Source organism: Taudactylus pleione, unplaced genomic scaffold, assembly GCF_031769625.1.
Source record: "Taudactylus pleione unplaced genomic scaffold, aTauple2 ptg000239l, whole genome shotgun sequence".
NCBI classification, from domain to species: Eukaryota; Metazoa; Chordata; class Amphibia; order Anura; family Myobatrachidae; genus Taudactylus; species Taudactylus pleione.
Window position 1 is genome coordinate 842689 of NW_028284641.1, and position 25955 is coordinate 868643.

The window sequence follows — 25955 nt, forward strand, 5'->3', positions numbered from 1 at the left end:
GACATACCATACATACTGGTGACTGTGGGTGGACATTGAGACATACATACTGGTAACTGTGGGAGGTCATGGAGACATACATACTGGAGACTGTGAGGGGACATGGAGACATACATACTGGTGACTGTGGGGGGTATGGAGAGATATACACTGGGGCCCAGAGGGGACATGGAGACATACATACTGGCGACTGTGAGGGGACATGGAGACATACATACTGGTGACTGTGGGAGGACATGGAGACATACATACTGGTGACTGTGGGGGATATGGAGAGATATACACTGGGGCCCAGAGGGGACATGGAGACATACATACTGGCGACTGTGGGAGGATATGGAGACATACATACTGGTGACTGTGGGAGGACATGGAGACATACATACTGGTGACTGTGGGAGAACATGGAGACATACAAACTGGTGACTGTGGAGGACATGGAGACATACATACTGGTGACTGTGGTGGATATTGAGAGATATACACTGGGGCCCAGAGGTGACATGGAGACATACATACTGGTGACTGTGGGGGATATGGAGACATACATACTGGTGACTGTGGGGGATATGGAGACATACATACTGGTGACTGTGGAGGACATGGAGACATACCATACATACTGGTGACTGTGGGTGGACATTGAGACATACATACTGGTAACTGTGGGAGGTCATGGAGACATACATACTGGTGACTGTGGAGGACATGGAGACATACATACTGGTGACTGTGAGGGGACATGGAGACATACATACTGGTGACTGTGGGTGGATATGGAGACATACATACTGGTGTCTGTGGGTGGACATGGAGACATACATACTGGTGACTGTGAGGGGACATGGAGACATACATACTGGTGACTGTGGGAGAACATGGAGACATACATACTGGTGACTGTGGGTGGATATGGAGACATACATACTGGTGACTGTGGGAGGACATTGAGACATACATACTGGTGTCTGTGGGTGGACATGGAGACATACATACTGGTGACTGTGAGGGGACATGGAGACATACATACTGGTGACTGTGAGGGGACATGGAGACATACATACTGGTAACTGTGGGAGGACATGGAGACATACAAACTGGTGACTGTGGGAGGACATGGAGACATACATACTTGTGACTGTGGGTGGACATGGAGACATACATACTGGTGTCTGTGGGTGGACATGGAGACATACATACTGGTGACTGTGGGGGATATGGAGAAATATACACTGGGGCCCAGAGGGGACATGGAGACATACATACTGGTGACTGTGGGAGGACATGGAGACATACATACTGGTGACTGTAGGAGGACATGAGGACATACATACTGGTGACTGTAGGAGGACATGGAGACATACATACTGGTGACTGTAGGAGGGAACATTAATGAAGCCGGGTAAGGATGGCCATCAACGGTTTACAACCATCAATGGTTTGACTCCAATAATCAATGGTTGCCTCTCAGTGATGGTTTCTGTGTTTTTTCTCTGATACAGTGGACACAGAGCTTAGGAACGCCCCCATGTTACACCATCAAAACCCTGCTCCCACACCTAATAAGAGCACAGGTGCTTAGAAAGAGCTGTGCTCTCTATGGAAACAGTCCTTATTCCTATGGAAGCACAGTCCTTATTCCTATGGAAGCACAGTCCTTATCACTATGGAAGCACAGTCCTTATTCCTATGGAAGCACAGTCCTTATCCATATGCAAGCACAGTCCTTATTCCTATGGATGCACAGTCCTTATTCCTATGGAAGCACAATCCATATCCCTATGGAAGCACAGTCCTTATTCCTATGGAAGCACAGTCCTTATCCCTTTGGAAGCACAGTCCTTATCCTTATGGAAGCACAGTCCTTATTCCTATGGAAGCACAGTCCTTATCCATATGGAAGCACAGTCCATATTCCTATGGAAGCACAGTCCTTATCCCTATGGAAGCACAGTCCTTATCCCTATGGAAGTACAGTCCTTATCCCTATGGAAGCACAGTCCTCATTCCTATGGAAGCACAGTCCTCATCCCTATGGAAGCACAGTCCTTATTCCTATGGAAGCACAGTCCTTATCCCTATGGAAGCACAGTCCTTATTCCTATGGAAGCACAGTCCTTATTCCTATGGAAGCACAGTCCTTATCCCTTTGGAAGCACAGTCCTTATCCTTATGGAAGCACAGTCCTTATCCCTATGGAAGCACAGTCCTTATCCCTATGGAAGCACAGTCCTTATTCCTATGGAAGCACAGTCCTTATCCCTATGGAAGCACAGTCCTTATTCCTATGGAAGCACAGTCCTTATCCCTTTGGAAGCACAATCCATATCCCTATGGAAGCACAGTCCTTATCCATATGCAAGCACAGTCCTTATTCCTATGGAAGCACAGTCCTTATCCCTTTGGAAGCACAGTCCTTAATCCTATGGAAGCACAGTCTTTATCCCTATGGAAGCACAGTCCTTATCCTTATGGAAGCACAGTCCTTATTCCTATGGAAGCACAGTCCTTATCCCTATGGAAGCACAGTCCTTATCCCTATGGAAGTACAGTCCTTATCCCTATGGAAGCACAGTCCTCATTCCTATGGAAGCACAGTCCTCATTCCTACGGAAGCACAGTCCTTATCCCTATGGAAGCACAGTCCTTATCCTTATGGAAGCACAGTCCTTACCCTATGGAAGCACAGTCCTTATCCCTATGGATGCACAGTCCTTATCCCTATGGAAGCACAGTCCTTATCCCTTTGGAAGCACAGTCCTTATCCCTATGGAAGCACAGTCCTTATCCCTATGGAAGCACAGTCCTTATCCCTATGGAAGTACAGTCCTTATCCCTATGGAAGCACAGTCCTTATTCCTATGGAAGCACAGTCCTCATCCCTATGGAAGCACAGTCCTCATCCCTATGGAAGCACAGTCCTTATTCCTATGGAAGCACAGTCCTTATTCCTATGGAAGCACAGTCCTTATTCCTATGGAAGCACAGTCCTTATCCCTTTGGAAGCACAGTCCTTATCCTTATGGAAGCACAGTCCTTATCCCTATGGATGCACAGTCCTTATCCCTATGGAAGCACAGTCCTTATTCCTATGGAAGCACAGTCCTCATCCCTATGGAAGCACAGTCCTTATTCCTATGGAAGCACAGTCCTCATCCCTATGGAAGCACAGTCCTTATCCCTATGGAAGCACAGTCCTTATCCCTATGGAAGCACAGTCCTTATCCCTATGGAAGCACAGTCCTTATTCCTATGGAAGCACAGTCCTTATCCCTATGGAAGCACAGTCCTTATCCCTATGGAAGCACAGTCCTTATTCCTATGGAAGCACAGTCCTTATCCCTATGGAAGCACAGTCCTTATCCCTATGGAAGCACAGTCCTTATCCCTATGGAAGCACAGTCCTTATCCTGAGGCGCTTCTGTTAGCCAAATCCCTGTCTTTTTCCCTTGTCTTGTCTTCGGGTGGTATGTGTTGAAAACCAAGTAAATTTTTTTTTACTAACTACTATAGCCTCTGCCCTATTGGGGGGTCTTAATGATGCCCAGTAGGCAAGTGTGGTGGGTGGGGGATCACCTGCTGAAAAACGTTGATGTCGGTGTTTTCAGGTGGGGGGGTATAGTGTGGGCAAAAAGTTAATGATGTAACTATTGTCTTGTACCCATTGTTTATTAAAGTTACATTTGGTAAAAGGGTTTTATATTTATAAGGGTAGAAGCCGCAATCTGCCGCTATGCGAATGTGAGTATTGGTGCGGCTTCATGCGCACAGTCACAGCACCCAATTCTTCTCCACATGCAGTCACATCTGTCATCATCAGCATCAGCCCTAACCCTAGCACCATGCTAGGTGCAAAAGATCTACCAGAGACAGACCTCCCACCTCCCACCATGCGCACGCCTCACAGTAGCATGAATGTGCTGGCTGCATGCCCAGAACACTCCCATGACACAATTGTTCCCATGTGCTCACAATCTACACACCCAGTTGTCACCCAGAAACACCCATTTCATAGACGGAGAGATCCGGCCACGCATGGAGCAAACCAGCAGGTCTCGGGTCCTTCATCACAGTGCGTATTCATGGTGCAATGTGTGCGCTGTCTGCAACTGATTATTGTGGAGCATACCCAGTTTGTGGATAATTGTGGACTTTGGGCCTGATTCAGACCCGCTCGCAAGCACGTTGCGCTCGAAAGTGGGTCGATGGTGTGCCAGTGCGCTAGCCCCGGAGCGAGCGCAAAAAGCACTCGCTCCGTGGCTCACTACAAAAGGGGCGGCTGTCGATGTTGATCGACAGCTCGCCCTGTTTTGTAGGCATGGCGGGGGGGTGGCTTCACAAACGGAGGCGTTCCCAAGCGAACGCCTGCCGTTTGTGGGTGGCGCCACTGACATCACCAGTGATTTCAGTGAGAGAGCTTCTGGCTCTATTAGAGCCGGAAGCTCTCTGGGGCTTGCGGCCACGAGACCGTACCGCAAGGGTCCCGTCGCATGCCCGATGGTCGCGATAGCCTTGACCATCGCGACCATCACCTGGCCGCTCGCATAAGCTATTGGTGGTAACCCACAGCTATGTGAGCGGTCAAGAGGCCGCAACTAAAAAAAACAGCTCCCACCCTGAATCAAGGCATTTGTTCAGCTTTGAGACGTGCCTGGCACAGAATCAGTGCCCTCTATATCAATCTTGATAAATGATTTGACGTAGAAAGCAGGAATGAGCAGTATAGGGAGGCAGGGCCTCCCCTGTCATACTCACTGTCAGGCTGCAGAGTTTTGACTATAAAATGATTAGAATAATACAAAGAAGATACGTATAAGTTATAAATATCTTCTTTGTAGTATTCTGATCGTTTTCATAGGCAAAACTCACCAAAATTGCAGCACTCCCTGGAATTACAGGAATGGATGAGGCAGTAGGAGCTCAGCTTCTTCTCTGAGAGCACAGACACTGCCTGGAGCTGGACCATGAAGCATCCAATAAAACACAGAGAAAAAGAGCTAACAGAGGCATGCCTCACTGTGAGGGGGCGTGCCTTGAGCTCTGATGGACACTACTGATGATCAGGTGACCAGTCCAGGATGTACTCAGGCATCGGAGCTCAGCAGTAGCAGTAGCACTAAGGAGTGAAGGAATTGGCATATGTAGATAGAGGAAACACACAAAGAAGAAAAAGGTGAGAAGGGTCAGCTGCTAGGGGCAGGTGTGTGAGTGTAATCTTTTAAGCTTTGGGGGACTATCTCTGCTAGGGGGAGACCTGTGTGTGTGGGTGAGGGAAATAATTTGTGCTAGGGGGATATTTTGTGTTAGAGGGAGATATGTGCGAGAATGTGAGGGGGATCTGTGTGTGTGGGTGGGGGGACCTGTGTGAGGAGGGAGATCTGTAGATGTCAGGCAGGTTCATATATGTGTGTGTAGATCTGGCTCTGATAGTAACCAGTACCTCCCCATCCATTGACCACACCGCACGTCCCTGGTAGAAAGATAGTTTTATGTAACTCATAGGCTGACCAGTCACAGTGCTGGTGACCATGGTCATACGTGTCCCATCTTGGCAGAAGGCTGTGTCAGGTGGTCATACATGTCCCATGCCAGATGGACCTTGGAGTTAAAAGGTCATATGTGTCCTATGCCAGAAAGAGGGATGTGTTAGGTGGTCATATGTGTCCCACGCCGGAGGGCTGGCAATCTATCACCAAGTGAGGGGTGTTATTTTGTCATATGTATCCAATGCTGCTCTTTCCCCCATCACCCACTCTCTCTGCCAATGCTGCTCTCTAACGCCATCACCCACTCTCTCTGCCAAGGCTGTTCTCTAACCCCATCACCCACTCTCTCTGCCAATGCTGCTTTTTCCCCCATCACCCACTCTCTCTGCAAATGCTACTCTCTACCCCATCACCTGCACTTTCTGCCAATGCTGCATATCATCCACTCTCTCTGCCAATGCTGCTCTCTACCCCCATCACCCGCACTTTCTGCCAATACTGCTCTCTACCCCCATCACCCACTCTCTCTGCCAATGCTGCTCTCTAACCCCATCACCCACTCTCTCTGCCAATGCTGTTCTCTAACCCCATCACCCACTCTCTCTGCCAATGCTGCTTTTTCCCCCATCACCCACTCTCTCTGCCAATGCTGCTTTTCCCCCCATCACCCACTCTCTCTGCCAATGCTACTCTCTACCCCATCACCTGCACTTTCTGCCAATGCTGCTCATCATCCACTCTCTCTGCCAATGCTGCTCTCTACCCCCATCACCCACTCTCTCTGCTAATGCTGCTCTCTACCCCCATCACCCACTCTCTCTGTCAATGCTGCTCTCTACCCCCATCACCCACTCTCTCTGCCAATGCTGCTTTCTACCCCCATCATCCACTCTCTCTGCCAATGCTGCTTTTTATTCCCATCACCCACTCTCTCTGCCAATGCTGCTCTCTACCCCATCACCCACTCTCTCTGCCAATGCTGCTTTCTACCCCCATCACCCACTCTATCTGCCAATGCTGCTCTCTACCCCCATCACCCACTCTCTCTGCCAATGCTGCTCTCTACCCCCATCATCCACTCTCTCTGCCAATGCAGCTCTCTACACCATCACCCACTCTCTCTGCCAATGCTGCTCTCTACCCCATCATCCACTCTCTCTGCCAATGCTGCTTTCTACCCCCATCATCCACTGTCTCTGCCAATGCTGCTCTCTACCCCCATCACCCGCACTTTCTGCCAATACTGCTCTCTACCCCCATCACGCACTCTCTCTGTCAATGCTGCTTTCTACCCCCATCATCCACTCTCTCTGCCAATGCTGCTCTCTACCCCCATCACCCGCACTTTCTGCCAATACTGCTCTCTTCCCCCATCACCAACTCTCTCTGTCAATGCTGCTTTCTACCCCCATCATCCACTCTCTCTGCCAATGCTGCTCTCTACCCACATCACCCACTCTCTCTGTCAATGCTGCTTTCTACCCCCATCATCCACTCTCTCTGCCAATACTGCTCTCTACCCCCATCACCCACTCTCTCTGCCAATGCTGCTTTCTACCCCCCTCATCCACTCTCTCTGCCAATGCTGCTTTTTATTCCCATCACCCACTCTCTCTGCCAATGCTGCTTTCTACCCCCATCATCCACTCTCTCTGCCAATGCTGCTTTTTATTCCCATCACCCGCACTTTCTGCCAATGCTGCTCTCTACCCCCATAATCCACTCTCTCTGCCAATGCTGCTCTCTACCCCATCACCCACTCTCTGCCAATGCTGCTCTCTACCCCCATCACCCACTCTTTCTGCCAATGCTGCTCTCTACCCCCATCACCCACTCTCTCTGGCAATGCTGCTCTCTACCCCATCACCCACTCTCTCTGCCAAAGCTGCTCTCTACCCCATCACCCACTCTCTCTGCCAATGCTGCTCTCTACCCCCATCACCCACTCTCTCTGCCAATGCTGCTCTCCTCCCCATCACCCGCTCTCTTTGCCAATGCTGCTCTCCACCTCATCACCCACTCTCTCTGCCAATGCTGTTCTCTAACCCCATCACCCACTCTCTGTCAATGTTACTTTTTACCCCCATCATCCACTCTCTGCCAATGCTGCTCTCTACCCCCATCACCCACTCTATGTGCCAATGCTGCTCTCTACCTCATCACCCACTCTCTGCCAATGCTGCTCTCTACCCCCATCACCCACTCTCTCTGCCAATGCTGCTCTCTACCCCCATCACCCACTCTCTCTGCCAATGCTGCTCTCTACCCCATCACCCACTCTCTCTGCCAATGCTGCTCTCTACCCCATCACCCACTCTCTCTGCCAATACTGCTCTCTACCCCCATCACCCACTCTCTCTGCCAATGCTGCTCTCCTCCCCATCACCCGCTCTCTCTGCCAATGCTGCTCTCCACCTCATCACCCACTCTCTCTGCCAATGCTGTTCTCTAACCCCATCACCCACTCTCTGCCAATGCTACTTTTTACCCCCATCATCCACTCTCTCTGCCAATGCTGCTCTCTACCCCATCACCCACTCTATGTGCCAATGCTGCTCTCTACCTCATCACCCACTCTCTCTGCCAATGCTGCTCTCTACCCCATCACCCACTCTCTCTGCCAATGCTGCTCTCTACCCCATCACCCACTCTCTCTGCCAATGCTGCTCTCTACCCCATCACCCACTCTCTCTGTCAATGCTGCTCTCTACCCCATCACTCACTCTCTCTGCCAATGCTCCTCTCCTCCCCCATCACCCGCTCTCTCTGCCAATGCTGCTCTTTATCCCCATCACCCACTGTCTCTGCCAATGCTGCTCTCTACTTCATCACCCACTCAATTCTGTTCTCTAACCCCATCACCCACTCTCTCTGCCAATGCTGCTTTTTACCCCCATCATCCACTCTCTCTGCCAATGCTGCTCTCTACCCCATCACCCACTCTCTCTGCCAATTCTGCTCTCTACCCCATCACCCACTCTCTCTGTCAATGCTGCTCTCTACCCCATCACTCACTCTCTCTGCCAATGCTCCTCTCCTCCCCCATCACCCGCTCTCTCTGCCAATGCTGCTCTCTATCCCCATCACCCACTGTCTCTGCCAATGCTGCTCTCTACTTCATCACCCACTCAATTCTGTTCTCTAACCCCATCACCCACTCTCTCTGCCAATGCTGCTTTTTACCCCCATCATCCACTCTCTCTGCCAATGCTGCTCTCTACCCCCATCACCCACTCTATGTGCCAATGCTGCTCTCTACCTCGTCACCCACTCTCTCTGCCAATGCTGCTCACTACCCCATCACCCACTCTCTCTGCCAATGCTGCTCTCTACTCCATCACCCACTCTCTCTGCCAATGCTGCTCTCTACCCCCATCACCCACTCTCTCTGCCAATGCTGCTCTCCTCCACCATCACCCGCTCTCTCTGCCAATGCTGCTCTCTATCCCCATCACCCACTCTCTCTGCCAATGCTGCTCTCCACCTCATCACCCACTCTCTCTGCCAATGCTGTTCTCTAACCCCATCACCCACTCTCTCTGCCAATGCTACTTTTTACCCCCATCATCCACCCTCTCTGCCAATGCTGCTCTCTACCCCCATCACCCACTCTATGTGCCAATGCTGCTCTCTACCTCATCACCCACTCTCTCTGCCAATGCTGCTCTCTACCCCCATCACCCACTCTCTGCCAATGCTGCTCTCTACCCCCATCACCCACTCTCTCTGCCAATGCTGCTCTTTCCCCCATCACCCACTCTCTATGCCAATGCTACTCTCTACCCCCATCATCCACTCTCTCTGCCAATGCTGCTCTCTACCCCCTTCACTCACTCTCTCTGCAAATGCTGCTCTCTACCCCCATCACCTGCTCTCTCTGCCAATGCTGCTTTCTACCCCCATCACCCACTCTATGTGCCAATGCTGCTCTCTACCTCATCACCCACTCTCTCTGCCAATGCTCCTCTCTACCCCCATCACCCACTCTCTCTGCCAATGCTGCTCTCTACCCCATCACCCACTCTCTCTGCCAATGCTGCTCTCTACCCCATCACCCACTCTCTCTGCCAATGCTGCTCTCCTTCCCCATCACCTGCGCTCTCTGCCAATGCTGCTCTCTATCCCCATCACCCACTCTCTCTGCCAATGCTGCTCTCCACCTCATCACCCACTCTCTCTGCCAATGCTGTTCTCTAACCCCATCACCCACTCTCTCTGCCAATGCTACTTTTTACCCCCATCATCCACTCTCTCTGCCAATGCTGCTCTCTACCCCCATCACCCACTCTATGTTCCAATGCTGCTCTCTACCCCCATCATCCACTCTCTCTGCCAATGCTGCTTTTTATTCCCATCACCCACTCTCTCTGCCAATGCTGCTCTCTACCCCTTCACTCACTCTCTCTGCCAATGCTGCTCTCTACCCCCATCACCCACTCTCTCTGCCAATGCTACTCTCTACCCCCTTCACTCACTCTCTCTGCAAATGCTGCTCTCTACCCCATCACCCGCTCTCTCTGCCAATGCCGCTTTCTACCTCCATCATCCACTCTCTCTGCCAATGCTGCTTTTTATTCCCATCACCCACTCTCTCTGCCAATTCTGCTTTCTACCTCATCACCCACTCTCTCTGCCAATGCTGCTCTCTCCCTGGTCACCCACTCTCTCTGCCAATGCTGCTCTCTACCCCCATCACCCACTCTCTCTGCCAATGCTGCTCTCTACCTCATCACCCACTCTCTCTGCCAATGCTGCTCTCTACCCCATCACCCACTCTCTCTGCCAATGCTGCTCTCTACCCCCATCACCCACTCTCTCTGCCAATGCTGCTCTCTACCCCCATCACCCGCACTTTCTGCTAATGCTGCTTTCTATTCCCATCACACACTCTCTCTGCCAATTTTCGAAGCTGGATAATTGGCTGAGACAAGATCAGTTTAAAATTAGATTGAAACTACGCCATCTTGCGAATGGCTGCAAGATACCACCATGAAAATGAGATCTGCACAACACCATTTTGCAACTTGCAACAGGACGCCATTTTGCGAATGACCGCCCAGAGCCATTTTAGCTAAACTCACACTTAAGTACATATGGCGATGCTATTATTAGCATCATGCGATCGCATATTTTACCATACCCCATACACACATTAATACACACAGTTGCGCTGTTAACATGACGCACATTAGCAAAATGCATAATATCCTGCATGTGAACACTGTTTATTAGCTTCATGCGTACGCATCTGCCCCAAAGTTAACTAGCGTCTTTTCCCAAACCCCTAATACTTACACACTGCACACTCACGTAAAAGGTTCCATAGCTTCAAAGTGTAATATTCAGGGTTTATTCATTTATTACTAATGCTGAGAAATAAAGACTATTTGGTATCTAAGGTTTAATACGTGATAAGAAAACCGTGTTTGGTGTTGTACTGATCTACACTTTCTCAACAGCTTTCCAGTATCATCGGTGAGAAGATTGCAACATGCATTCTCAACTTATGGACTGTAGAGAGTTAAAACACTAAAATGTACTTTGTAAAATTAACAGCTTAGATTTGCATGAGGTGGGAAAAAGGAGACAAAAGGCTGTTGGAGGCTGATCTGTGTCTATTTGAATCGACCTGTTAAATGTCCTGTAACAGAAGCACCGTGATGGAGAACCAATGGGATCTCAACAAACCTCTCTATTGTATTGTCTATTTCTGTAAGGGTATATATATGTGTGTTCTGAACCCAATCTGGAGTCTTCTTGCTGATGCTGATTGACGGAGGTTTCTTGTTGATGCCGGTAACTGGTCCCAGAGCGCGTGCGTATGTATAACTGTACCTTGGGTCTGTATAAATTCTTTGCGCTAAATTGTATTTAGATCACAGCATGTAACTATCTGTACTTTGCTTAAATAATAACCTTTTGCGTTGCAAACACATTTTCTCAAAGTCTGAAGGCATTTATTTACTGTATGACTGCGTACGCAAATAGAGTTAAATCCTAGAAGGTATAGGCAGGATTTAGAAGGTATAGGCAGGTTTTAGATGGTATAGGCAGGAGCGTAAAGGGGTTTAAATTAAGTATCCTTAGTTGGGGGCTCGTTGAGTGAGGTCACTTACCAATTCACACGATAAACATACGGTTATCGATCTCTCACCAAAGGGTGGAGTGGCCACACGCAGGGTTCACCTGCAACCACTTGATGCTGAGAAATCGCTATCCGTTATCATGTGGTCAAGGTACGCTGACTAGAATCCTGGGACAAGAAAGGAAAAAGTTTGTTTTCCTTTGTTGATAGAATTTCATGCTAAAAGCAGTATTGCGTACACTGCTGGGTCGCATTTTTGCATACGCAGCAGAGACGCATTTTTGTGTACGCAGCTAAGGGTAAGAGTCATATGGTTGTGTAGTAGTCGCATTATTGTGTATGCGACTAGTCGCACAATAGCGTATACGTATTTGGAGTCTTGCTGCCACATGTTTTAAAACAAAGCCATTGAGATTACTTTATCGATTGTTGCCAATAACTGAGCTAACATGTATTTTTCTGCGCAGGAAAAAAGTGTGTAACTGTGAGTATTTGTTTAGGGTGTAACACGGGACCTAAATGTTAAGGGTATCGTAGGACCCTTAAGTGCTAGGCGCAGGAGTTGGCCTAGTGACTCGGTAGCAGCTTACCATTTACTTTACACAAGGCAGGTGTATGGGTTGTTATTTTTGTTAGGGTTCGGCTCCCAGTTTGATTATAGTATTCAGTAATCAGTGTGTGATCTGTTAGGCTTATTTGAGCACTATAATTGAACCGCATAGTTTTGGGATAAACTGTGATTGTGAACTGGTGAGAGAGTGGACGAAATCAACTGGAAAACAAAGGGTATTTATTGCCCCCTAGCAGTTGGAAAGTAATCAAAAAGGGATTTCTGCGTGGGAGCAGCTTTCTTCCATAGGTGAGTGGAGGCGTCTAGAGTTCCTCCATAGGGTTCGTGGATACACCCTCTTTCAGAGGCATCCGCAGGTAAGTGAAAGTATCTTGACTGTCTTTCACCAGTTTAAATCTTTATTGAAAAACGTAGGAGTTGTCCCAAGATGGGAGCCACGCAAACAATGTTAGACAATGATGTGCTGCTAATGGAAGCGCCATTTGGATTGGCCCGTCGTATTATGCATACTAAGTATGGTGCTTATGTAATAAGGTATTGTGACTTATGGTTCAAGATAACGATGAAGAGTGTTAGACCGTTTCCCAGAATTGGTAGTTTTGATAAGGATGTATTGAACAATGTTCGAGATCACATCAGTCTGGTGCATTCTCGAGAGAAAAAGGTAAAATATTATGAATGTTTAAAATTGTGGCAGCATGAAGGGGATGCGTGGCTTAAAAATGTGCAAGCGACGCAAACTAGCGTTGCGAACACATTGCCAGAAAATACACCCACGGCGCTAGTTTGCTATACATGTGAGCCGCGAAATAGCGCGCACGTGCAGGAAGGTAGCATTGCGGAAGGTATTGCCAGTGGTTCACGCGCACCACCACCACCTTATGTGGATGGGGGTGCAGGTACAGTTATTGAAAAAACCCATAAAAATGTAACAAGTAACTTGTACCCTCTTTTAAGTAATCATAAGGAAAATGTTTATGATGCGGATGATGAGCCTATTGTCATATCTGCCGTTTCCCATTCTGTACACATGTTAGATGCTGCACCACGACAAGCACAAGTGGTGCCGCCATCTCCATCAGTGATAGTTCAGGAAGTGTTAACATCCACAGCACCCATAGAGGAAGTTGTTAACCCTATACGTAGCAGTAATAGACTAAATCCCCAGCCAGGTAATAAGGTCAAAACTAGCAGTGCGGCCGGTCGGCATCCCATCCGGACAATAACTGTTCCGAATGGGAATGCGGATGCGAACAGAGTAGTGCCCACAAGGGAAGTAGTAATGCATTGTCCTTGGACAAGAGCGGAGCTAAATTCCATTATGAATGATTTAGTTCTCACGAGCCAACCAATAAAGGTTGGCGAGTGGTGTTAAGGGCCTGTCTACCACGCAATATCGACGTGACAAAATTTATCACAGATTGTGTATTGGATGGTGACGTTCCCTTAACAGACGAAGTAAACCAAGGTAACATTTCCCATATTATAACTCAATTGAGTGTATATTTCCCGGTAGTAGTTAACTGGAACAAAATCTTCACCATAAAACAAAAAGAGAATGAATCTATAGAAGATTATTGCGACCAGGCTCTGCAGGCTATCACCCAGTACACTGGGTTAGAAGATATTAAAGATAGCACTCACCACAGTCGAATGATTGTCACTATACTCATGGATGGTCTTAAAGAGAACCTAAAGACCCAGGTTCAGACCTCACAGCCTGGCTGGAGGGGTCACAATAGATACCCTCATAGAATCCGCCATAGAACATGACAAAAACATCTCTAAAAAGAGAGAGACCCAGAGCGAGAAACTAATGGCTGTCAGTATCCAAGCTCTAGAAGGAATGACGGTAACATCACAGCCAACCGACACACCTGCACCCACACACACACCTGCACCTGAACAGTTACATGTCCTCACTAATTCCACACCACTGCAAACACAGCCCTACCCCACTTATCATACACAACCACAGGTCCCATACTATTCACAAACTCCATATCTCCCACAATATCCTTTCCCTCAATATCCTTACCCATACACACCACCTTTCCCTCCTGCTCAATCTACACAACAATCTTTTACTTCATCCAACCCATGAAAGTGTTATAATTGCAACCAGCTAGGACATGTAAGTAAGAACTGTATGGCAAAAAGGGTAAGACCCCCAAACCAGGGAGTACCTGGATATCCCCATAAAGGATATACGCAGAGACCAGCAAATGTCCTCCAGGCACCAGCTCCAATTGTCGCCGTTAATGCTTTACTGGAGAGTGGGACCCAACGCTAGGGGTCAGGTCACACCTGTAGTATACAAATAGTCAGGTTAACGGGAAGTACTAGGGAAGAACCGGTAATGATGGTTGATGTAGCTGGTACTAAATATCCTTTTCTTGTAGACACAGGGGCGACCAGGTCAGTGATAAAATCTCCCGTTAATTTACAGGTAACCAACGAGACAGTACCAGCAATGGGCGTAACGGGTAAAGTGCAATATTATCCTTTAACAAAATCCACAGAGGTTACTATTGGGCCGTTGCATACCAGGCATTCTTTCCTCCTGGGAGCAGCAGCTCCTACTAACCTACTGGGAAGGGATTTGTTATGTAAGATGGGATGTGTCATATATTGTACCCCTGATGGTGTATTTTTAGATATCCCAGAGAGAGTTGCGCACGAGGTGAGGGATATGTTGGACACTCCCCAAAGGATAATGTATCACTCTACCAGTTTAAGTGAAAATCCATCCCAGGTAGATCAAATGTTATCCCAAATTCCAGATTCACTTTGGACCAAGGATGGACAGGACACTGGATTAATGGCAAACGTAAGCCCCGTAATGGTAAATTTAAAAGGCGGTAGGCAAGCTCCAAAAATTGCCCAGTACCCACTAAAACAGGAGGTAGAATTAGGGGTTTATCCAATAATTAAGCAATTATTACAACAGGAAATTTTAGTTCGTACAGCTAGTGTAGCCAACAGTCCCATCTTCCCAGTAAAGAAGAGTGGCGGGAGGGGTTATAGGCTTGTACAAGACCTTAGCGGTGTTAATAAGGTAGTAAAGAGCCAATTTCCCGTAGTGCCAAATCCAGCTGTCATTCTCATGCAGATCCCACCAAATGCAACCCATTTCACTGTCATTGACCTCTGTTCTGCTTTCTTCTTTGTGCCTCTCCATCCTGACTGTCAGTACCTATTCGCTTTCACATACCAGGGTGTACAATACACATGGACACGATTGCCCCAAGGTTTCATAGACAGCCCCAGTATCTTCTCCCAGGCCTTACACGACTGTTTACAATCTTTTCAACCTGCCAATGGGTCTGTTCTAATTCAATATGTAGACGATTTATTGCTATGTTCTGATTCATTTATGTCATGTTTAAATGATACTAAACTTTTGTTGCTTCACCTCTCGCACACAGGACACAAGGTTGCTAAGGACAAACTACAGCCATGCCAATCCAGAGTAAAATATTTGGGACACTGCCTAACTCAGGGGTTATGACATCTCACAAATGACAGAATCCAGGTCATACAGAACATGACACTGCCGCAGAACCAACAGTAAATTTGTACCTTCTTGGGAATGTGTGGATACTGTAGAATGTGGATCCCAGGTTTTTCTATTTTGGCCTTGCCATTACAGGACTTAGGCCCTGATTCAGAGCCGGATACTCTGACCAGAGCGCTCGCTCTGAATCAGGGCCCACCTCCATAAATATGGAGCATCCTCCTGGACGCTCGTATAGCTGTGGGTCACCACCCACAGCATATACGAGCATGCAGGATGATAGTCGCGATGGTCTTGACCATCACGACCATCGAAACTGCGAGCAGAAGCCTGTGGTTGAGTTTCTCAACCGCAAGGCCAGGAGTGACTTTGGCTCTATCAGAGCCAAAATCACTCCCACTGACATCACTAGTGATGTCAGTGGGGCCGGCTTCAGACGGTAGGCGTTCCCTTGGGAACGCCTCCGTCTGGCAGGCACGCCCCCGGCACGCCCACCAAAGGGGGCGTGCTGTCAGTCAACATCGACAGCACTCCCCCTTTGATGAGACACTACGAGCGAAGGAAAGTCCTTCGCTCGTCACGTCTCGCGCATGCGCACGATGGAGCTCCCTCCATCGTGCGCATGCGCAGTGCAGACCATCGACCCACTTGCGAGCGGACAGCCGCTCGCGAGTGGGTCTGAATGAGGGCCCTAGTCTCTTCCTCACAGCCCGATCGTGTCATACACACAGAGGAATCAGAGCAGGCTCTCCTTAATCTTAAGGATAGTCTGACAAAAGCACCTGCATTGGGAATACCTGATTATGAAAAACCTTTTGATTTGTATTGTACGGAAGCCAATGGTTGTGCTGCAGGTGTCCTCACACAAAAACATGGTGATGCCAGTAGGCTCGTAGCATACTACAGTACACAATTGGACACTGTGGCAAGATCACTCCCAACATGTTTAAGAAGTGTGGCAGCAACTGCTCTATTGGTGAGTAAAAGTGAGGATGTATCTGCTCTGCTGAACACTGCCCAACCAGACATGTTTCTTCAGCTAGGTTTACCAAATGGGAACTAGCTCTAATAGCCCTACAAACATCACTGTTAAACGATGCAATACGCTGAATCCAGCAACGTATTTACCATATGTACAACATGATGTATAAAGGGTGGAAGGAGACGAGTTGCTGGCGGGAAGTGAGTTCAGCGGACATAATGATGCACATGATTGTATGGAATATCTGAACCAGACCTTTACTGCAAGACCTGACATACGTGACACACCTTTAGAGAACATGGATGTGACATTTTACACGGACGGGAGTTGTCATAGACAAACAGACACAGATGAATTATGTACAGGTTATGCTGTTGTAAATGACACAGACATCATAGAAGCTGAACCTCTTGGTCCTCCTCACTCAGGCCAGGTGGCGGAGTTAGTAGCACTAAGAAGATATTGTGAATTGGCAGCAGGCAAATCTGCTAAGATTTACACTGACTATAGGTATGCATTCGGAGTGGTACACGTTTTTTTTAGCTCTATGGCGTCTGAGAAATTTTATGACAGCAGCAGGCACACCAGTTGCACATTCCAGACATATAAAACAATTACTAAAAGCAATCCAACTGCCCAAAATGGTGGCAGTATTTAAGTATAAAGCCCATACATGTGAGGATGATCCGGTGTCACTGGGCAACAACAGAGCAGATGAAGCTGCAAAATGGGCAGCAGGGTTAAAAATGAACATACCAATGGAACAAATTATGTCTTTCCAAACAATTGATATGCTGAAATTTATTGAGATGCAAAATTCAGAAAAAGTCAGTCTGGAAGTCCAAGGGATGTGGGCAAGAGTCCTCCGGGCTCTGGAGGGATGGACAAGGTAAGCCAGTAGCCCCCAAGGCGTATTACCCCAGCCTGGCTGAGGCAGCACACGGTCTGAATCATCTGGGAAATCAAGGTATGTGCAAATTGGTGAGAGCCTACTGGTGTGCACCGGGTTTCTCTTCACAAGCAGAAAAGAGAGCAATTTCCTGTCTAACCTGCTTGAGGAAGAACATAGGGAAAGCGATCCCTACCGAACCATCCCACATTCCACCGACTGACGGACCTTTCCAGGTAATACAAATTGATTTCATCCAATTACCACCCTGCAGGAATCTCAACTACGTATTGGTGTGCACTGACGTGTTTTCCAATTGGGTTGAGGCCTACCCAGCGGCTAGTAATACTGCTGCATTTACTGCCAAGAAAATTGTACAGGAGTTTGTATGCAGATACGGTATCCCTAAAATTAACGAGAGTGACAGGGGTACTCATTTCACAGGTGATGTTTTTCAAAATATGTGTAAACTGATGGGTATCAATAGTCGACTTCATACCCCTTACCAACCGCAAGCCAGTGCCAAGGTAGAGAGGATGAACGGGACTATTAAAAATAAGTTAAGTCAAATCATGGCAGAGACTGGACTAGGATGGCCAGAAGCATTACCGTTGGTCCTACATAGCATAAGGACCACTCCTAGACTCCCTCTAAATCTGTCCCCCTTTGAAATACTGTTTGGTAGACAACCTCATTTGATTATAAGCCCACAGGAAGACTTGAAGGGTAACAACGAGGTAACTGTAAGGTATCTTATATCAATGAGTAAACAGTTAAAACAGCAACAGCAGAAACTGAAATTGTTGTCACATGATATGCCAGAAACTAACTGTCATGATGTTGAACCTGGAGAATATGTTATGATCAGAAATTTCTTGCGTTCAGATTGTTTGACTGATCGGTGGGAAGGTCTGTACCAGGTGTTGCTGACCAGTACTACATCTTTGAAGGTGGCTGAGAGAGATACCTGGGTTCATTCCACTCACTGCAAAAAGGTCAACCAACTGGTGGAGAAACAAGGCGGAGACAAGGCTGATAACTTGGACCTGTCGATCACGAGCTTGTTCCGGGAGGTTTAAAAGGTTGTAGTGAGATACCTGAGCTAAAAGAAATTTGCAGGTCTTTGTTGTGGCAATGGACTGGCCTGCTGTGTTCATTTTCATATTCTATTCCAGAGTTTTCACCATTCTGGTTGGTTCGGGAATTTCTGGTTTCTGTGACGGGGGACCGATAGAGGAGATGGAAACTGATGGCAGTGCTATTGAAGTGGAGTCAAGAGGAGGAGTGCTATGCCAAGCAGGGGAGTGTCTGACCAATCTTAGTACTGTAATTGTTAAGAGAGCTGCTATTCCGGATACTCGGGGATGGTGTGGAGGTTTATCGTCTGAAGATTCCTGTATTTGTGAGCTTTGTGGGTCCCTAGTTGATGAGAACTGTATCCAACGGTGCCAGCCTAAATATAACCCGTACTGGGGTGGGTATCCTTTAGAGAATTATCATAGCATGGTAGGCAAAGTATTAAACCAGACTGATTGTTGGGTGTGCTCACACGTGCCACAGGGTCAGCATAATGTAGTGTTGGTGCCATTTTTGCTGAATATTACGGAAATTTTAGAATTACAAAAAGGGAAAACATTGGATGGAAAATTCCTCTCATCCAAACCACCTCATTTCAAACTCTATCAATTCCAAGTAGATAGATCACTTTTGTGTTTAAACATAACCAACCCCAATAAACCAGGGAGTTGGGAAGTGACGGGGAATAATCAGACGATGACCTTCTCACTGAGAGCTGATAATGAGTCTATGAATCATGATCTGTTACGCTCAATTAGATCTAATGGGAGACACTTTAGGTATCGGTATACATTGAGTTCCACCAAAGAAATTACTGTCAAGGTACCAGATGGATATTGTGCTAAGATAATACAACCAGAAACTTGCATGTACCAGATGGAAGAACCTGAGATAGGATTATTTGCAAGGGAAATGTGTTTAATGATAATGATGCATACTATTCCTTATGTTCTCCCTGATAATGTATATTTTATATGTGGAAGAAAACCGTATAAGTGGCTCTCCTCGATTTCCTAAGGTTTGTGTTACCTGGGAAGAGTAGTCCCAGAGGTTATGACCCTCACACATGTTGAAATGCTCGGTATTCATAAAAACACACCATCACCATATCTTCACATGCAATATGAACACAGAGGCAAACAAAATATGATACCTTGTGACGTGCATAAAGCCACTCAGTTAGTGAGACAACTGGCTTTCAAGTTTTAGTACCACTGGATCCCACCAGGATCGCTCGGGGTACACAAAATTTTAGATATATTCAGGATCTTGCTAAATTGATCGATAATATCACCGAGATGTATGATGACACCTTCAGGTATACAGGAAGAGAATTGCAAGCGTACAAGAAAGAACTGGTGCAACACAGGCTAGTGTTAAATTATTTAACCGCTGTCACTGGAGGGTACTGCGTAACTTTGGCCACCCCATTTGGAGTGAAGTGTTGCACCTATGTCACCAATGATACCAGCGACCCCAAGGAGGTGATAGACCGGAAAATGGATGAAATTCTGCAGCTAAAATGGGAATTTCGAAAGAACCATAATCTTCAGTGGCTGAAGTAGAGGAGAAGGTAGAGGAATGGGTTTCATGGTTGAACCCAGTGAAATAGTTCTCAGGCCTAGGGGAATGGGTCCAGGAAATGATCGCAAGCATAGGTAAACTCCTGATCCTTATACTGGTTGTCATCATAGTAATTGGCATATGTGTCTGGTGTGTTCCTACTGTGTTGAAGTGTGGAAAATGTAAAGATAAGGTAAAACGAAATAACGAAATTATGATGGTGGTCAGTAATGACAATATCAATACTGAGGTAAATATAGAACTGCATTACAACCCTGAACTAGGAAATACCATCATATAATGTATTATATTTAGACATGCACAAAATGTATTATTAAAATGTTATTTTAAAAACACCTCAAATAATGTAAGTCCCAATTCCCCCTCAAGACTGCCTTTATAGGATTGATGCATCCCCACATCACTCCTATGATCTTCCAAGATCCGCGGTGTGCGTATAATGGTAGTTTATGTCCCCTCCCAGAGACACATTATTGATGGATTAAGAACCACCTTGTGCCATCCCATAATAACATTAAATATGTCAAAATGAAAGACTAAATTTAATCTTAAAACCAGACTGTGATAGCATGTGTTTGCTATCAAAGGGTGGACTATCGAAGCTGGATAATTGGCTGAGACAAGATCAGTTTAAAATTAGATTGAAACTACACCATCTTGCGAATGGCCGCAAGACACCATCTTGAAAATGAGATCTGCACGACGCCATTTTGCTAATGGCAACAGGACACCATTTTGCGAATGGCCACCCAGCGCCATTTTAGCTAAACTCACACTTAAGTACATATGGCGATGCTATTATTAGCATCATGTGATCGCATATTTTACCATACCCCATACACACATTAATACACACAGTTGCGCTGTTAACATGACGCACATTAGCGAATGGATAATATCCTGCATGTGAACGCTGTTTATTAGCTTCATGCGTACGCATCTGCCCCAAAGTTAACTAGCGTCTTTTCCCAAACCCCTAATACTTACACACTGCACACTCACGTAAAAGGTTCCATAGCTTCAAAGTGTAATATTCAGGGTTTATTCATTTATTAATAATGCTGTGAAATAAAGACTATTTGGTATCTAAGGTTTAATACGTGATAAGTAAACCGTGTTTGGTGTTGTACTGATCTACACTTTCTCAACAGCTTTCCGATATCATCGGTGAGAAGATCGCAACATGCATTCTCAACTTATGGACTGTAGAGAGTTAAAACACTAAAATGTACTTTGTTAAATAACAGCTTAGATTTGCATAAGGCGGGAAAAGGGAGACAAAAGGCTGTTGGAGGCTGGTCTGTGTCCATTTGAATCGACCTGTTAAATGTCCTGTAACAGAAGCACCGTGATGGAGAACCAATGGGATCGCAACAAACCTCTCTATTGTATTGTCTATTTCTGTAAGGGTATATATATGTGTGTTCTGAACCCAATCTGGAGTCTTCTTGCTAATGCTGATTGACAGAGATTTCTTGTTGATGCCGGTAACTGGTCCCAGAGCTCGTGCGTATCTATAACTGTACCTTGGGTCTGTATAATTTCTTTGCGCTAAATTGTATTTAGATCATAGCGTGTAACTATCTGTACTTTGCTTGAATAATAACATTTTCACAAAGTCTGAAGGCATTTATTTACTGTATGACTGCGTACGCAAATAGCGTTAAATCCTAGAAGGTATAGGCAGGATTTAGAAGGTATAGGCAGGTTTTAGATGGTATAGGCAGGAGTGTATAGGGGTTTAAATTAAGTATCCTTACAATGCTGCTCTCTACGCCCATCACCCACTCTCTCTGCCAAAGCTGCTCTTTCCCCAGTCACCCACTCTATCTGCCAATGCTGCTCTCCACCCCCATACCCACTCTCTCTGCCAATGGTGCTCTCAACCCCATCACCCACTCTCTCTGCCAATGGTGCTCTTGATCCCCATCACCCACTCTCTCTGCCAATGCTACTCTCTACCCCATCATCCACTCTCTCTGCCAATGCTGCCCTTTCCCCCACCACCCACTCTTTCTGCCAATGCTGCTCTCTACCCCCATAATCCACTCTCTCTACCAATGCTGCCCTTTCCCCCATCACCCACTCTCTCTGCCAATGCTGCTCTCTACCCATCATCCACTCTCTCTGCCAATGCTGCTCTCCACCCCCATCACCCACTCTCTCTGCCAATGCTGCGCTTTCCCCATCACCCAATCTCTCTGCCATGCTGCGCTTTCCCCCATCACCCACTATCTCTGCCAGTTATGTTCTCTACCCCGTCACCCACTCTCTATGCCACTGCTACTCTATACCCCCATCATCCTCATGCTCTGCCAATGCTGCTCTCTACCCCATCACCCATTCTCTCTGCCAATGCTGCTCTCTACCCCATAACCCACTCTTTCTGCCAATGTTGCTCTCTACCAACATCATTCACTTTCTCTGCCAATGCCGCTCTCTCCCCTGGTGGTCTGTTTCATCCTGGACTGTCTTTCCTCATGCACACACATGCTTCACCCACCCTAAAGGAACCTCACTTGACCCAGACTCTCTCTCAACCACGCCATCTCTCTCCTCCATTTTGCCTCCAAGCTCCTTGAGAGAATTGTCCATCTTCAGCTTCTATATAGCTAATAAACTATACTGTATAAAAAATTGTTATATTAAAGAGATATAATGAAATACAATGCCTACAAGCTGTCTGTCTAGTACTGAATGCAGATACCATTCTAGTGAATCATGTACAATACAGTGTGAATTCTAATAGTTAATATGCAAAACAAAGACCAATATACAGAACAATACAGAAAGCCTCTTAATGACTGATATACAACACAGAGAGAATTATATTTCTTAACATACAATTCGAAGTAGACCCTGGTGAATAATATAGAATTAGAAAGCATTCTAGTGACAAATCACTTCTATACAATACAGAGAGAATCCTAGTGACTGAGATACAATACATTACAGATACCATTCTAGTGACCATTCAACAATATGCAATACAGTGAGTATTCATGTGACCAGTATACAATACACAGAACATCCTAGTGTCCAATATTCAATACAGAGGGCATTCTACTGACAGATATATCCTTACATAGAGCATTCTAGTGATCCACCCCTGCTACCATGATCTCTGTACCTACAGGTATAAGCTTGGGGTGCAGATGCTTCACAGCACCCCCTCTCCCAGGACTTCTGATTCCATATACCTCAAAACATACAAGTGCTTGTACTCATCACCTAGCGTAGTATTCTTCTCTTTCAACTGCCCTATTTACAGAAAGGTACTTATTTTATTACTATATATTCTGTCTATTCATGCAAAGATATGAGTTTACAGATATTTCATTATGTTTCTTTTATTAGGATTTTACTCCCAGACAATCCACATATCCCAGATCCCTGTAATAATCACCGCAGAGGGCAGCTCGGTCACATTACCCTGTAACTATAACATCAGCGGCACAGAGAATGTAACATCCGGCTGGTACAAGTGGTACAGACACGTGGTGAGGACTGGGCCTGAGGTCTCTGATAGGAATAAGGATTTCACAGGCAGGATCTCCAGAACGGACGCAGATGAGTTTATTAGTAGCAGATCCGCCAGTATCACCCTGCACAAAGTACACGTAACAGACACCGGGCTGTATTACTGTGATGTCACTTTCCATCACATTACAGAACTACCCTGGCAAGGAACTGGGACTTTCCTTAATGTGACAGGTAAAAATCCATAAATCTCAGTTGAGATTCTCAGCTATCTATCTATCTATCTATCTATCTATCTATCTATCTATCTATCTATCTATCTATATATCTATCTCATATCTATCTATCTATCTCATATCTATCTATATATCCATCTCATATCTGTCTGTCTATCTATCTATCTATCTATCTATCTATCTATCTATCTATCTATCTATCTCATATCTATCTATCTATCTATCTATATATCTATCTATATATCCATCTCATATCTATCTATCTATCTATCTCATATCTATCTATCTATCTATCTATCTATCTATCTATCTATCTATCTATCTATCTATCTCATATCTATCTCATATCTATTTCATATCTATCTTTCTATATATCTATGTATTCATCTCATATCTATCTCTCTCTCTCTCTCTATCTATCTATCTATCTATCTATCTATCTATCTATCTATCTATCTATCTATCTATCTCATATCTATCTATCTCATATCTATCTCATATCTATCTATCTATCTATCTATCTATCTGTCTATCTATCTATGTATCCATCTCATATCTATCTATCTATCTCATATCTATCTATCTCATATCTATCTCATATCTATCTATCTATCTGTCTATCTATCTATGTATCCATCTCATATCTATCTATCTATCTATCTATCTATCTATCTATCTATCTATCTATCTGTCTGTCTCATATCTATCTCATATCTATCTATCTCTCTAGCTCTCTATCTATCTATATATCCATCTGATATCTATCTATCTATCTATCTATCTATCTATCTCATATCTATCTATCTATCTATCTATCTCATATCTATTTCATATTTATCTTTCTATATATCTATGTATTCATCTCATATCTATCTATCTATCTATCTATCTATCTATCTATATATCTATCTATCTATCTATCTCATATCTATCTATCTCATATCTATCTCATATCTATCTATCTATCTGTCTATCTATCTATGTATACATCTCATATCTATCTATCTATCTATCTATCTATCTATCTATCTATCTATCTATCTATCTGTCTCATATCTATCTCATATCGATCTATCTCTCTAGCTCTCTATCTATCTATATATCCATCTCATATCTATCTATCTATCTCATATCTATCTATCTATCTATCTATCTATATATCTGTCTCATATCTATCTATCTATCTATCTATCTATCTATCTATCTATCTATCTATCTCATATCAATCTATCTCATATCTATCTATCTCGTATCTATCTATCTATCTATCTATCTATCTATCTATCTATCTATCTATCTATCTATCTATCTATCTATCTATCTGTCTATCTATCTGTCTCATATCTATCTCATATCTATCTAATATATATCTACCTCATATCTATCTATCTATCTATCTATCTATCTATCTATCTATCTATCTATCTATCTATCTATCTCATATCTATTTCATATCTATCTTTCTATATATCTATGTATTCATCTCATATCTATCTATCTATCTATCTCATATCTATCTATCTATCTATCTATCTATCTATCTATCTATCTATCTATCTATCTATCTATCTATCTATCTCAAATCTATCTATCTCATATCTATCTCATATCTATCTATCTATCTATCTATCTATCTGTCTATCTATGTATCCATCTCATATCTATCTATCTATCTATCTGTCTCATATCTATCTCATATCTATCTATCTCTCTAGCTATCTATCTATATATCCATCTCATATCTATCTATCTATCTATCTATCTATCTATCTATCTATCTATCTCATATCTATCTATCTATCTCATATCTATTTCATATCTATCTTTCTATATCTCTATGTATTCATCTCATATCTATCTATCTATCTCTCTATCTATCTATCTCATATCTATCTCATATCTATCTATCTGTCTATCTATCTATGTATCCATCTCATATCTATCTATCGATCTATCTATCTGTCTCATATCTATCTCATATCTATCTATCTATCTCTCTAGCTCTCTATCTATATATCCATCTCATATCTATCTATCTATCTATCTCT

General features: G+C 45.1%; 1 protein-coding gene across 1 annotated transcript in view; it reads left to right on the forward strand.

Annotated features, from left to right (window-relative positions):
• The first annotated feature begins 404 nt into the window (after nucleotides 1-404).
• The window catches only part of LOC148516803 (uncharacterized), a 59665-nt gene continuing 34114 nt past the window's right edge, over nucleotides 405-25955 (forward strand). The window contains exons 1-3 of the mRNA XM_088479539.1: nucleotides 405-521; nucleotides 18591-18612; nucleotides 23549-23905. Of these exons, the coding sequence (XP_088335665.1) occupies nucleotides 405-521; nucleotides 18591-18612; nucleotides 23549-23905 (496 nt within the window). The remainder of the gene's footprint in view (nucleotides 522-18590; nucleotides 18613-23548; nucleotides 23906-25955) is intronic.